General features: G+C 41.4%; 1 protein-coding gene across 4 annotated transcripts in view; it reads right to left on the bottom strand.

Moving 5' to 3' along the window:
* Window positions 1-13,495, bottom strand: part of ZC3H3 (zinc finger CCCH-type containing 3) — a 519,902-nt gene that overhangs the window by 106,746 nt on the left and 399,661 nt on the right. For all 4 annotated transcript variants that reach the window (XM_072602834.1, XM_072602837.1, XM_072602835.1 and 1 more), the window contains exons 6-8: window positions 9,259-9,346; window positions 9,002-9,160; window positions 7,046-7,115 (exon numbers count right to left, since the gene is read on the bottom strand). In XM_072602834.1, coding sequence (XP_072458935.1) covers window positions 7,046-7,115; window positions 9,002-9,160; window positions 9,259-9,346 — 317 coding nt within the window. The remainder of the gene's footprint in view (window positions 1-7,045; window positions 7,116-9,001; window positions 9,161-9,258; window positions 9,347-13,495) is intronic.

The raw sequence follows: 13,495 nt of genomic DNA, 5'->3' as shown, positions 1-13,495 counted from the left end.
AAACCATATTTCTATCATTAAAAGAATATGGGAGGACTCCTTCTTCCTCAATTTTCAAAAATAGTCTATATAGTATTGGAATTAACTGTTCTTTAAATGTTTCATAGAATTCACTTGTAAATCCATCTGGCCCTGGAGATTTTTTCCTAGGGAGTTCATTGATGGCTTGTTCAATTTCTTTTTCTGAGATGGGGCTGTTTAAGTATTCAACTCCTTCTTCTGTTAATCTGGGCAATTTGTATTTTTTAAGAACTCATCCATCTCATTTAGATTGTTGAATTCGTTGGCATAAAGTTGGGCAAAATAATTTCTAATTATTGTTTTAATTTCCTCCTTCTTGGAGGTGAGTTCACCCCTTTCTTTTTTGATATTAGTAATTTGATTTTCTTCTTTCTTTTTTTAATCAAATTGACCAAAGGTTTATCAGTTTTATTAGTTTTTTCATAAAATCAACTATTGGTTTTATTTATTAGTTCAGTAGTTTTCTTAATTTCAATTTCATTCATCTCTCCTTTGGTTTTCAGTATTTCTAATTTGGTATTTACTTGGGGATTTTCAATTTGTTCTTTTTCTAGCTTTTTCAGCTGCATGGCCAGGTCATTGATCTCCTCTTTCTCTATTTTATTTATGTAGACATTCAAAGATACAAAACTTCCCCTAAGAATTGCTTTTGCAGTATCCCAGAAGATTTGGTAGGCTGTCTCATTATCGTCATTCTCTTGAATGAAGTTGTTGATTCTTTCTATGATTTGTTGTTTAACCCACTCCTTCTTTAGGATTAGATTATTTAGTTCCCAATTGATTTTTGGTTTATCTTTCCGTGGCCTTTTATTACATGTAATTCTTATTGCATTATGATCTGAGAAGGATGCATTGATTATCTTTGCCTTTCTGCCCTGGATTGTGAGGTTTTTATGTCCTAGTACATGGTCAGTTTTTGTACATGTGCCATGTAGTACTGAGAAAAAGGTATATTCCTGTCTATTCCCCTTCAGTTTTCTCCAGACATCTATCATATCTACCTTATCCAGAGTTTTATTTACCTCCTTAACCTCTTTTTTGTTTATTTTGAGGTTAGATTTATCAAGTTCAGAGAGGGGAGGTTGAGGTCCCCCATTAGTATAGTTTTGCTGTCAATTTCTTCCTTCAACTCCCCCAACCTCTCCTCTAAGAATTTGGATGCTGTACCACTTGGAGCATACATGTTTAATAATGCTATTGCTTCATTGTGTACGGTGCCTTTTAGCAGGATATAGTTTCCTTCCTTATTTATCTCTTTTGATTAGGTCTGTTTCTGCTTTTGCTTTGTCTGAGATTAGGATTGCTACTCCTGCTTTTCTTACATCAGCTGAAGCACAATATATTCTGCTCCAACCTTTGACCTTTACCCTGTGTGTATCCCCTGTTTCAAATGTGTTTCTTGTAAACAACATATTGTTGGATTGTGGCTTTTAACCCATTCTGCTGTCCGTCTTCGTTTTATGGGAGAGTTCATCCCATTCACATTCACAGTTATGATTACAATCTGTGTATTTCCCTCCATTCTCTTTCCCACCATTTGTGCTTTTAGCTTTCCTGCCTCCCTTCCCCTCCTCAATAGTTTTCACTTTTCACCACCACCTCCTGCAGCCTTCCCTTCCTTCTTTTAGCCCCCCTCCCTTTTACTCCCCTTTACCCTTACTGCTTCTTCCCTCCCTTTTAGCTTCCCCTCCCCTTTCTTCCCCCTTCCCCTCCTACTGCCTATAGAGCTAGTTAGAATTACATACTTAAGTTTATTGTTCCCTCCTTGATCCAAATCAGATGAGAGTACCTCTCAAACAATGCTCATCTCCCTCCCCTCTTTCCCTCTACTATAATTTTGTACTTCTTCCTGTGAGGTAATTTACCATTTTCTGCTTCCTCCTTTTCATACCTCCTGTTACAATCCCCTTGCATGCTTAAATCATATTTTTAACATGACATCATTTACTTTATACCTGTTCCCTCTATGTATAGCCCTTTTATATTTCATAATAGATGTACAATTCTCAAGATTAACAGGAATCATTTTGCCTTACAGGGAGGTAAACAGTTTGCCCAAACTGAGTAACAAGTTTTTTGTTTTGTTTCGTTTTTCCCTCTGTTTACCTTTTTATGCCTCTCTTGAGATCTGCATTTAAAGATCGAATTTTCTATTAAGTTCTGGTGTTTTTGTCAGGAAGGTCTGGAAATCCCTTACTTCATTGAATGACCACCTCCTTGCCTGCAATGTTATGGTGAACTTTGCTGGGTAGTTGATCCTTGGTTGTAGTCCTAGCTCCTTTCCCTTACGGAATATAGGATTCCAATTCCTTCGATCTTTTAATGTAGAAGCTGCAAGGTCTGTGTGATCCTGACTGTACCTCCTCGATATTTGAATAGTTTCTTTCTGGCTGCCTGTAGTATTTTCTCCTTCACTTGATAGTTCTGGAACTTGGCAACGATATTTTTTGGGATTTTGAGTTTAGTATCCCTTTGAAGAGGTGAATGCTGGATTCTTTCAATGAATATTTTGCCCTCTGGTTTTAGCACTTCTGGGCAGTTTTCTTGGATGACTTCTTGGAAGATACTGTCCAGACTCTTTTTCTCCATCATGGCTTTCTGGCAGGTCAATAATTCTTAAATTTTTTCTCTGGATCTATTTTCCAGGTCAGTTGTTTTTCCAATTAGATATTTTACATTTTCTTGTATCCTTTCATTTTTAAGATTTTGCTTAACTGATTCTTGCTGTCTCATAGAGTCATTAATTTCTACATGCCCAATTCTAATTTTTATCAAATTGTTTTCTTCAGTTAACTTTTCCATCTGTCCAATTTTTCCTTTTAAGGAGTCATTTTCTCCAGTTAGTTTTTGTACTTCCTTTTCCATTTGTCCAATTTTCCCAGTTAGGTTTTGTGCTTCCTTTTCCGTCTGTCCAATTCTTACTTTTAAGAAATTATTTTCTCCAGTTAATTTTTGTACTTCCTTTTCCATTTGTTCAATTTTCCTTTTTAAAGAGATGTTCTTATTGGTGAATTCTTTTTTTATACTTTTAAAATCATTGGCCAGTTTTTCTTCTATTTCCTTCTTAAGCTGTTCCAGCAGAGCTGTTTGTGCATGCAAGCAGTTCACAGTCCCTTCTGAAGTTTCAGATGGAAGTACAGTCTCACTACTGACCTCTTTGGTATTTGTGTTTTGGTCCTTATCCCTATAGGAAGATTCTATGGTTTTTTCACGCTTGTTTTGCTTTTTCTCGCTCATGATGGTGACTGTGTGTTGTGGCTTCTGGTTCTTTCAGTTAGAAGCTGCAGAACTTGGTGTTGAGATGATGTGTGTAAAAGCTAAGAGGAAGTATCTTTTCATCTTTTTTTTTTGTGTTTCCCCAATCTGCCCTGGGGTTGGCTTGTCAAGTGTGGGGGAGGGGTGGTCTGGTCATGGGAGATCCCCTCAGCTGAACTGAGGCAAAGGCAAGCTCAGGGGATAGTGATCCCAGATGCCCTATTCAGCTGGAGTGCTGAAGCACGCCTAGATCCTAGTGCCACCCCTCCCAGGGCTCCTCTCCTAGCACTGAAGCTTGCCTGGGTCCTAGTGTGAGTTTCCACCCCTTCTGGGGCTCCTCTCCTGGCACTGAGGTTTGCCTGGGTCCTAGTGTGAGTTTCCACCTCCCTGGGGCCCCTCTCCTTCCAGTTCACCTCTGCCACAGTACAAGGAATCCCCCTTCGCTATTTTCTTAGCCTCAGGTGTTATGAGACTATTTGCCCCCTCTGCTGTTCCCACTGATTCAGGATTTTTCTGGGGAAATATTTTATGGTTCTTTCAAGGTCATCAAGTGAGGAAGGGACAGCATTTACTGATTATTCCACCATCCTGGCTCCCGGAAGTTCAGATAGGTGACTTACAGACGCTTAATCTGCAGGCTGAAAGTCTTAGGAGCTGCTGTGGCTGATATCTGGTGCTCAGTGGCTGTCACTCGCTTGGCTCTGCTGGTCTCTCACCCTGGGCTGCCACTCCGCCGGTTCCCATCTGCTGCTGTCTCAGGTTTCCCTAGGGCCCTCCTGCTCCACTGTGCTGGAGGTGCTGTGCTGTGTGCTGTGGGCTTACCCCCTCAGAATAGATCCTTCCTGTGGATCTTCCAGTCTGTCCTGGGCTTTGAATCTGCCACAGTCTGTCTCCTATTGGATTCTGCACCTCCAAAATTTGTTCAGATTCTCTTTTTAGAGGTATCTGAAGGAGTTTGTCTAAGAGCTTAGGTGAGTCGTTGCTCTTACTCCACCATCTTGGCTCTGCCCCTCTCATCTCTCATTTCTTGCCAAAACTCCAGCCCTAGATTACTCTTATCACATGCCTCTTCTCCTTCTACTCACATGCTGCTGAATGGAGCTGGATGAAGTCATACAGACATGCTGACAGTACATACTATAAATTCATGATATTCAGCTTCAACCGAGTCCTCAGTACAACAAGGCAATCTCTACTCCTAACTGATTTCCTATCTTTCATTCCCCACAGACACAAACTTTCTCTTCCTTTCTTAAGCTTCCTATACCTTCCTCAGGCCCCCTCCTTTTCTCTATCAGTTGAGAATCTCAACTTTGAGAAAAATGAATTCATTTTCTCCCTCTTTTTCCTTTCTCTTCATCTCAAAACCTGTGGACATGACTCTCTACTGTCTCTTCCAATTCCACAGTCTCTGATGAGGTGACCCTTCATGCCAACCTCTATACATATGTTCTTTATCCTATTTCCTCCCAATGAGAGAGGGGCACATGGTAGGGAAGGGATGTCCTGTCTTTTTAATCTCATGCTTGAGATACTGCCTAACTGCAGAACCTAGGAAAACAGTGAGTCTGATTCAGCGAAGAAGAAAGGCAACTCTCACCCTGGAGGCAGCAGAGTATACTGGAGAGTATGAGACCTAGAGTCAGAAAACTTGAGCTGGAGAAAACCTGGATCTTATACTTACTAGCAACGTCTTGGACAAATCATCAAACATCTGGATTTATTTCCTCAAATGTAAAATGGGAATAATAATATTGGCTATGCACCTTTCACAGGGTTACTGTGAGGAAACTGTTTTGTAAATGAGAAAATGCTAAACTATTAATATTATTAAGCAGGCCTCAGTTCTTACCCTCTGCACAAGATTTATTTATTCCAACAGCATCCCCTTAAGGATTTGGTTTGAGGTGGATGGCAGAATCTCTCTGTTTTGGATACCTTGATGGGCCTAATTTGGTCAAATCATGGATTCAGCTCCCAAGCGGAAGATACTGGTGGCTTGGATTATCCCTAAATCCCTTATGGAGAGGATGAAAGGGATGAAAAGGCTGAAGCAAAGACTAACTATAGGTGAGTTGGATACCTATTCCACTTCAATCCCTACAACTGGATCCAAGGCTGGATACCTTAGAGTTGGCTTTGGGAAAGGAGGGCTTTGGGAAAAATAGTGTTGATTGAGACAAAGGGACAAAGCAGGAAGGAAATGTGACTGATGCAGACCTTTTTTGGTGATAATCTATGGCAAGATTCTCTCAAACCTCAGACTTCTAATCTGATAAATCCAACTCAAGTCCTAACCACTATTCTTGGTCCTCCCTCCCTGTTCTAAGTCACAAGGAGAGGGAAAGGGGTAAGGGATGAATGAGAAGTGTGGCCCCTGAAATATAAAGAAGGTTGTGGGAGAGGATTACTGCTTGTTTTCTTGCTCTGGCTTACTAGGGAAAGCCTATTTTCCTCATCCCCATGCCTCTCTTCTTCCATATTTCTCTCCTTCTCTCCTAACCCACTGTTGTGAGTCTTAGTGGTCCTGGTGAAAGATGTAGAATCAAGGACTTAAATGGATCTAAGAGTTTATATAGTTCAATAATCTGACTTCAGAAATGAGGAAAGTGAGACTGAGAGAAAGAAAGAAACTTGACCAAGGTTATGCAAAGTAATAAGTAGCAAAGCTGGGATTACACCACCAAGTCTTCTGATGATAGATCCAATGTTCATCCCATTCCCCTTGGAGGAAAATGTACATTGGACCCCTGCAGTGAGAATAAGTTTGTTACTCTGACATAAATGACTCCATTTTGTCTTAAGCCTCCATTTTATGACAGCGTACTGTTATGTAAGTTGTTTTTATGTAATAAGAAAGTACTTCAATGGTTTAGTCTAGCAATGATGTGTGTGTTTCCCAAATTGGTAAGCGACTATTAATGACATGTATTATCCAAATTTGGTAAATAACCACTAATGCTGAGCATGTCCCCTACATTTAGTAAACAACTGCTAATGACGTGTACCCCCTAAACTGGTGCATACCTTCAAACACTTGCTAATGCCACTAACTTTGACTTATGATTTCCTCTTATCATAAGCTCAGGCAATCAATAACCAAGCAGAACTTGGGTAGCACCCTGAGTTAGAACTATAAAAAACCCAGTCTTTAGACTGGAGACCCCCCAGTCTTCAGCTTGACCTTGGGTCCAAAAACAAAGCTGGATCTTGATGTGGCTGAACTTGAGACTAAAGCATCCCCTGTCAATATCTTCCCCAAAATGTGACATCCCAAACAGAAGACATTATTTTAGATGCTATCTGACTAGAGCAAAGGATAGTGAGAATATTGTCTCCCTTTATCTGAACATTATACTTCTGTTCACAAAGTCCAAGATCACCTTAGCTTCTTAGAGGCAATTTTGTTTTGAAGGTGACTCCTCTGATCCATTATTTTAGTGTGCCCAGGGTGGAAATGCCAACCAGAATGTCCGTTCCTGGAAGTTTATTCTCATCCTCAAGTATAAGCATCCTTTCAATGGATGCAAGCCCTTCTCCTGCACACAGCAGAAGGTAGCTCAGATTCACTGCTATGATGTGTACTCCTTATAGTGCTGCTCACTGAGGTATAAGTGTGATACACTCAGAAGCCTGATCCTCAAAATATCAGACTCTCTAAGTAATTCTGAATGTCTACAGATGACTTTCACCTAAAAGACCCAATTCCAGTGCATGTGAATGCCAGCCCTTGAGTAAAGACCCATTAAGTTCATTAAGGCATACAGACCTTCTCTTTAGAAACATGGTGAGAAAATGGGCAAGTCCCATCTGTCTTCTTGCAGGTGCCCCGTAAAAACCTATTGGAAATGAAGAGAGGGATAGGGATCCTTTAGAAAAGATTCAAAAGAGCTATAATTTCACAATACTATCTATCCCCTCCCAGCTGCCACACCCCACCTTCCCTGCAAGGTAGAGGTGGTAGAGAGTACTAGGTTATCAAATCCACAATGGGGCTAACCATGCAAGCAAACATGTAAAGACCATGTGGATTAGCACAGAGATTAAAAAAAAAAATACAGGATCCCTTCCTCTGGTCCCTTAATAGGTCATTGCTCATTCCAACCCTGATTCCACTTCTTGGAGTCCAAGAAGAGCTGATACTTCAGAAAAATGTTCAGCAGTAGTGGTAGAATTTAGATACATGGAATGGGTACTGGTTGAACATTACAGAACAAGGATGAAGTGTTCTGTGCCTGCATTTTCCTCCCAGCTGCAGAGGCCACCCTGTTTTTTCATCTTGGAATGCCTTCTGTGGCTTTTCCTGGCCTCGATGCATGCTACCCCCATTTTTCACGTCCAGTTCAGCCACACCAACACTATAACTTTTACATACCACAGTGACCTTTCACTCCTCTGGCCTCTTACAGACCTGATTATATACATCTTACAATATGAGAACTGATTAATTCAGTTGTGTATTGTTCTTGAATTATTTTGTGTCGGGGCCTCATTTCTCCAGTCTTCTCTAGCAGGGCTGGGATCACTGCTTCTTCCTCTTGTTTCTATGATAGCGTAGCCAAATACAGGGATGGATTCACAGTTAGCACTCCATTAAGACACGATGAACTGAACTGAGGAACTGAAACTTGTATGACAAGAGCCAAGGCTAACTTGGTGTTAGCTTGCTACAGTGTGGGAGGCAAACTGAAGCCATTCTGATAGCCTCCTGGCATATAAGAGAACCAAGAGATAATCTTTTACAAAGCAAATATCCTCAGGGTTCAAAGCTTTTTCTAAGAGAAAAAAAAGAGATCTCCTTTGGAGTCCATTTGCTTTGAGAAGATAAGGATCAAGATATAGAATGTTTACACTAGTAAGACATTCTGCAGCCTAGTTAATGTGCCAGGAGACAGAAGTTTTTCTAGCTGATCTTGTCCCCAGAGGCCACTGATGTTCATATATATTGTGGGAAGGGCCCTGGACTAGGAATCAGAAGACCTGGTTTCTAACATTAGCTCGACCCCTAGCTATATGACCTCAGGCAAGTCCAATAAACTCAATTTTTCTACTTGTAAAATAAAAGGGCTGAATTAAATTATTAAAGTTGCTTCCAGATATAAATCCTATGATCCTATGACTACAGAAGAATTGGAACTAATATGCTGGGGATCTCTGGTTTAGAGGTGGGTAGACGATGTACTAGGTGTGAGATGTCTGGGATGAAGCAGGCCACGCCATTCACAGCTGATTGAAGCAGTAGTGGAAATCAAAGGATAATAGAATTTAGATCTAGAAGGGACCTATGAAACCATTTAATCTGTCAATTTTACAGATAAGGAAACTGAAGGAAATTGTCAGTGGCCATAGAGAGAACAAGAAGTGGACCTGATCTGAATCAAGGTCTATTGCCTCTGAATCCAAGGCTTCCTGTACTACTTCATACTGTAGGAACATTCAAAGGGTATAGAAAAGTTAGTGTGGTATGATGGAGACAAGAGCACAAGACCTGGTACTGAAGACTTGAGACCAGTGATATTCACTAGGTATATGTGTTCCTGGGCAAATAATTTAACTCACTGACCCTCAGCTTCCTCATCTGCAAGAATGAAACCAACAATGTTATCAGCTCTCTGGGTCAGGGAGGTCACTAGGGTCTCTGGGTCAGCAAATCCATCAGAGAAAATCTGAACCAGCTCAAATGCTGATCATATGATTCTCAGCCCTCAGAGTCCCTGACAAGTACCTGGTACACACAGCCACCTTCTCAGGGTCATGAATGTAAGGGCAATGTTGGCCCCGGTTGCACTTTCCAAAGCGATTGTAGTACATGCAGTAGTCCCGCTTCTTTTCCTTCTTCTGACGAGCCTGGCGGATGATAGCCAGACTGCGTTGGATGGCTCGGCTGCAAGGAATAAGGAGGTGGGAAAGAAACAAGAAGCAGTGAGCTATGAAAGACCCTTCCCTAGGCTGCTCTCTCCTCCTCCCAGCCCCTATACATACCTGGCAATTGAGCGACTTGTACTTCCTCGGCCTAGGCTGGCACTGCCAGGGGAGTAGCAGGGGCTGCTGATGGCTCCATCTGTCCTTCCTGTGTGAACACAATGAATGGAATTTCCTCATGTCAAGTGCTATATACATGGCCACTGCCCAGAATCCAGGACAGGTCTATCCTGATTACCAGATTGAGAGAAAAACAGGACATTAGAAACCATTCATATTAGAGATGAGAAAACTGAGGCACAGGAAGAAGTAGTGACTGTTCTATAGCCACCAAGCAAGTCCCTGTGAACTGTGGTCCTCTGGCCCCAAAGCAGGTGTTTCTCCCACTGCACAGTGGCTTTCTTTACTAAATGACTTTCATGATCTTCCTATGTCCATGTGTGTTTGATTCAATGGTCCTGATGATGGGCCAGAGGGGGGCATGTGCCATGAAAGGAAGGCTGGCTGAGGGAGAGAGTCTGTATCTCTGGGCTCCAGGTGGTATGAGCATGGCACAGTCACTCATCTGCCAGGCCAACTGTGTTACCAAATGAGTGAGTGGAATTTGATAGCATACCAATGAGCTCTACCTTCTCCGGAGTTGTCGCTCGGGCTGCTATGGACGCCCTGGCTCCATCTGTTCCAGTGGCTGAGAACAGCACTAGTGTAGCTGGAAGCACATGGCTGCCTACTGGAACCCCTCTGAAGCCTGACCACAGGGTTGAGGTGGACACCAGACTGGTGCTGGGAAGCTCCCATTCTAGAACTTGTGTCCATGTCACTCGCTGAAATGGGCTCTCACCTAAGTCTTTACACAATGGAAGATTAGCCGTTCATTTAACTGAGTCAACTAGAGTAGGTTACAATCTTTAAACTGCCTACAGCTAGTGCTATGTATGGGCAAGAGGAGGGAGGTTCAGGTTTGGGGGTTGGGGGATTATTTCCTTTTCTTTTTAAAAAATTCTCTTCTGGTCTCACTGTGGGAGTTTTGACAAGAACAGTGAGGCACCTTTTCAAATGCTTTTCAGTGTTAAAAAATGCACATAAACTAACTGGCTTAAAAAGAGGTAATAAAACCCCAGCACTGAGAGGTGCTAAGAAGTTAAACTGATTCAACAGTGAACCTAGAGAGCAGAAGGTGGTTAGCATTTTCCAGAACTTTCATTTCCTGGGGAACTTACCAAAAAAAACTCCATCCATCCTCACTTTACAACACAAACCTTCCCTGTGTCACCAAATGAATAAATCAATTGAAGTTCAACATGTTCAGTGAGACAGAGTTGGGGGTGAGGAGCTGTGAAAGGGGCTCACTTTCTGCTGACTCTCAGACAGGGTGGAGCAAGGCTCTATCTTGGACTAGGACTCTGGGCATGTGGGAGAGGAGGGCATAGCAGGAAGAGCCCTGAACTTGGAGCCATGCTCTCAAGTTCAATACTTGCACAACTGCTCTGGGTAATCTGCTATGTGAGCTTCAGTTTCCTCAGCTGTGAAGTCAGGACAATAGCCATCCCTGTACTACATCCCTTAAAGGAATGTTGTGAAGAGGTGTATTGTAAACCTTAATGTACTTCAGAAATGTGTCCTATTATAATAATTATTATCATACCAGGGCGGGGGGGATTTTGACCCATTTCTTCTTCTCCTACCTGTCTCTTAAGGAAATCAGGAGGAAAGGATCTATGTGGGGTTGACTCACATTGCAGAGCTCAGAAAAGAATGAGACTTCCCTTCAGATAATCTTTAACTCTTCAACCTCAGTCTAAGCTTTCTAGACCTGTTTAGTTCCATGTAAAGCCCTCCAGTAATAGGAGATCCATTCCCTCTTGAGAAAGGCCCTTTCCCTTCTGGACAGTTTTTTTAAAGGAAGTTTTAATTTTCATTAAGCTAAAAGTGTACTTTCTGTAACTTCTATCAATAACTCCTAGTTAAAGAATAGGTAATCTTAGGCTGCCTTGAAAGAAGAACAGCACCCAGAATCAGAAATGACAGGCAGTTTTGTCCTCTCCCCCAGCCAGACTTTATATGGTATACTGTACTTAGTTCTGGGTACTACATTTTGGGAAGGACATTGCTGAGGGGTACTCAAAATAATGAAGTCTTGACATCATGTACAGAAACATCAGCTGAAGATAAGGGGATGTTAAGTCTTAAGAGAAGAATAGGGGAGTGGGTGAGGTAGTGGAAGATCAATCAGTCAATGTGGTATCAACATAATAGCTGTTTTTTAAGTATGTGGCTTAATAAGGAACAATGGAAATGATACAGAATGGGAGACTAAAGGAAAAAGCATCCTGGTAATAAGAACTTTCCCAAAGTAGAATAGGCCACCTCAGGAAGTAGTGGGTCCCCCTTCACTTGACACCGTCAGAGACTGAAAGACCATTTGTTGGAGGTGTTACATAGTTATCCCTTCCATATTGCAACTTTCCCCATTGTGGTTTAGATATATCATGGGATTGGCATAAAAAATTAAATGAGATTTTTTTGGGGAGTTTTGCAGAAGCCTCAGACAACACACAAACATTCAGAAACTCAGAAATGCACAAAATACAAATACCCCATAAAAAAAAGAAAAAATTACACTTCTTCTCTGATATGAAGGGCCAAAAAATTTTATGCAGGTTTTCCAGATCGCAGGGGTGCTGCATCCCTAACCCTCTTGATGTAGAAGGGATAACTGTATAAATGATTCCTATTTAAGTATGGGTTGGACTAACCTAGCTGGATTCTGAGTTTTCACTGCACCTCCCCTTGCTTTTTGGTATCAAATCATTTTTCAGGAGGCTATAAAATGAACCAGTATAACATATAACAATTGTATGTTTTCTCTTTCTAGAAAGTCATTCTATGACTAAGATCTGTTCCATACTTTTCACTTTCAATGCCAACATATTAGTTCAGGCTCTTGTTACTTCTGGATTGAACTTTTAACAGTTATTAATTAATTTCTCTGCTTTCAATTAATCTCTTCTGAGGTCTTTTCTAACTCTAAGATTCTATAATTCTAGGTACAGGATCATAGATAAAGAGTTAGAAAAGACCTTTCATAAGATTTTATCAAAGATAAGGTTATACAGGCAATAAATAGTAGAGCTGAGATCTAAGCCCATTACTTCTGACTCCAAGGCCAGTGTTCCTTCCAATATATCATGCTGAATCTTCTTTAAGTCTCTCTTTTACAGACTAAATATCCTTATTTCCTTCAATCAGTCTTCATGGTACGGTCTCCAATTCTGCCACCATGCACAACACCAAAAAAGATAACATTAAGTTCAGTTGTTTGTGAGGGTAGAGGTAAGACAGTAGAGGAGCAAGAAGAAGGGTAACCTAGCTCTCCTACTACATCTTTTCCGCAATGATCAAGAATACAAACCAGACTGAATTCTGATACAGAAATTCAAGGGAAAAAAAATCACACAGAGTCATTTTTCAGTTTGGCTATCTGTGGACATTGGGGCCAGGATCTGGATAGGAGACTATGATAGTCTTGGAGCATTCCATTTTCCAGAAACTGAAAGAGGGCAGAGATGGAGAAAAAGGGCAGAAAGTACCAGAGTAGGAAGAGATTCTTGACCTAGCACAGGGTACAAAAATAGATGTCATCTGGTAGCTCTACTGACCACTACCTAGTTTGAGGTCACATATCCATGGTGGACAAAAAAGGGGACCTTGCACCTAGGATTGTCAGAGAGAAGAGGTTTGGGGTCTTTGCTGTGTAATGAATGAGGAATAAGTTGGGAAGCAAACAGAAAATTGGGTGATAAACAAGATGGAGGACTAGACATTTTTTCTAATCCCCTTGACTTCTTGAATCTCTCCAAAATAGAAATTATGTGTCGAAGAGAAAGAAACTTCAGCTCTCTCCATGATTTAGCATAACTAGAATCCAAAAAAAGGTTAAAAACTCTCAATAAACTCATGAAGTGATTTCTATAATGAGCTCACTCAGCCTCCTTCCCCAAAAGCAATGAAGCTGCCCTAAAGCCAACCTACATAGATTCACAACAAAACTCAATCTCACACCCCAGTCTCTGCCCTCTGTTTCTCCAGTGCTATCAAGATCATGGCTCCAGGCTGCACAAGCCAGCCCAGATAGCTGTCATGTCTCTAATGTACTTCAGACTACAGAAGCTCCCTGAAACCACATAGCTAGGGCCAAGATGAGCAGTGTTCTGTGCTGTAAAATACCTCTGCAGGAAAACCAGGACAGTGGGAAAGGGGCAGGACATGTGTATGAGGTGAAATAGAATTCAACACC

Source organism: Notamacropus eugenii, chromosome 4 (assembly GCF_028372415.1).
Source record: "Notamacropus eugenii isolate mMacEug1 chromosome 4, mMacEug1.pri_v2, whole genome shotgun sequence".
Taxonomy (NCBI): domain Eukaryota; kingdom Metazoa; phylum Chordata; class Mammalia; order Diprotodontia; family Macropodidae; genus Notamacropus; species Notamacropus eugenii.
The sequence above is the reverse complement of the archived record's forward strand: the minus strand, read 5'-3'. Positions and strand labels throughout refer to the sequence as shown.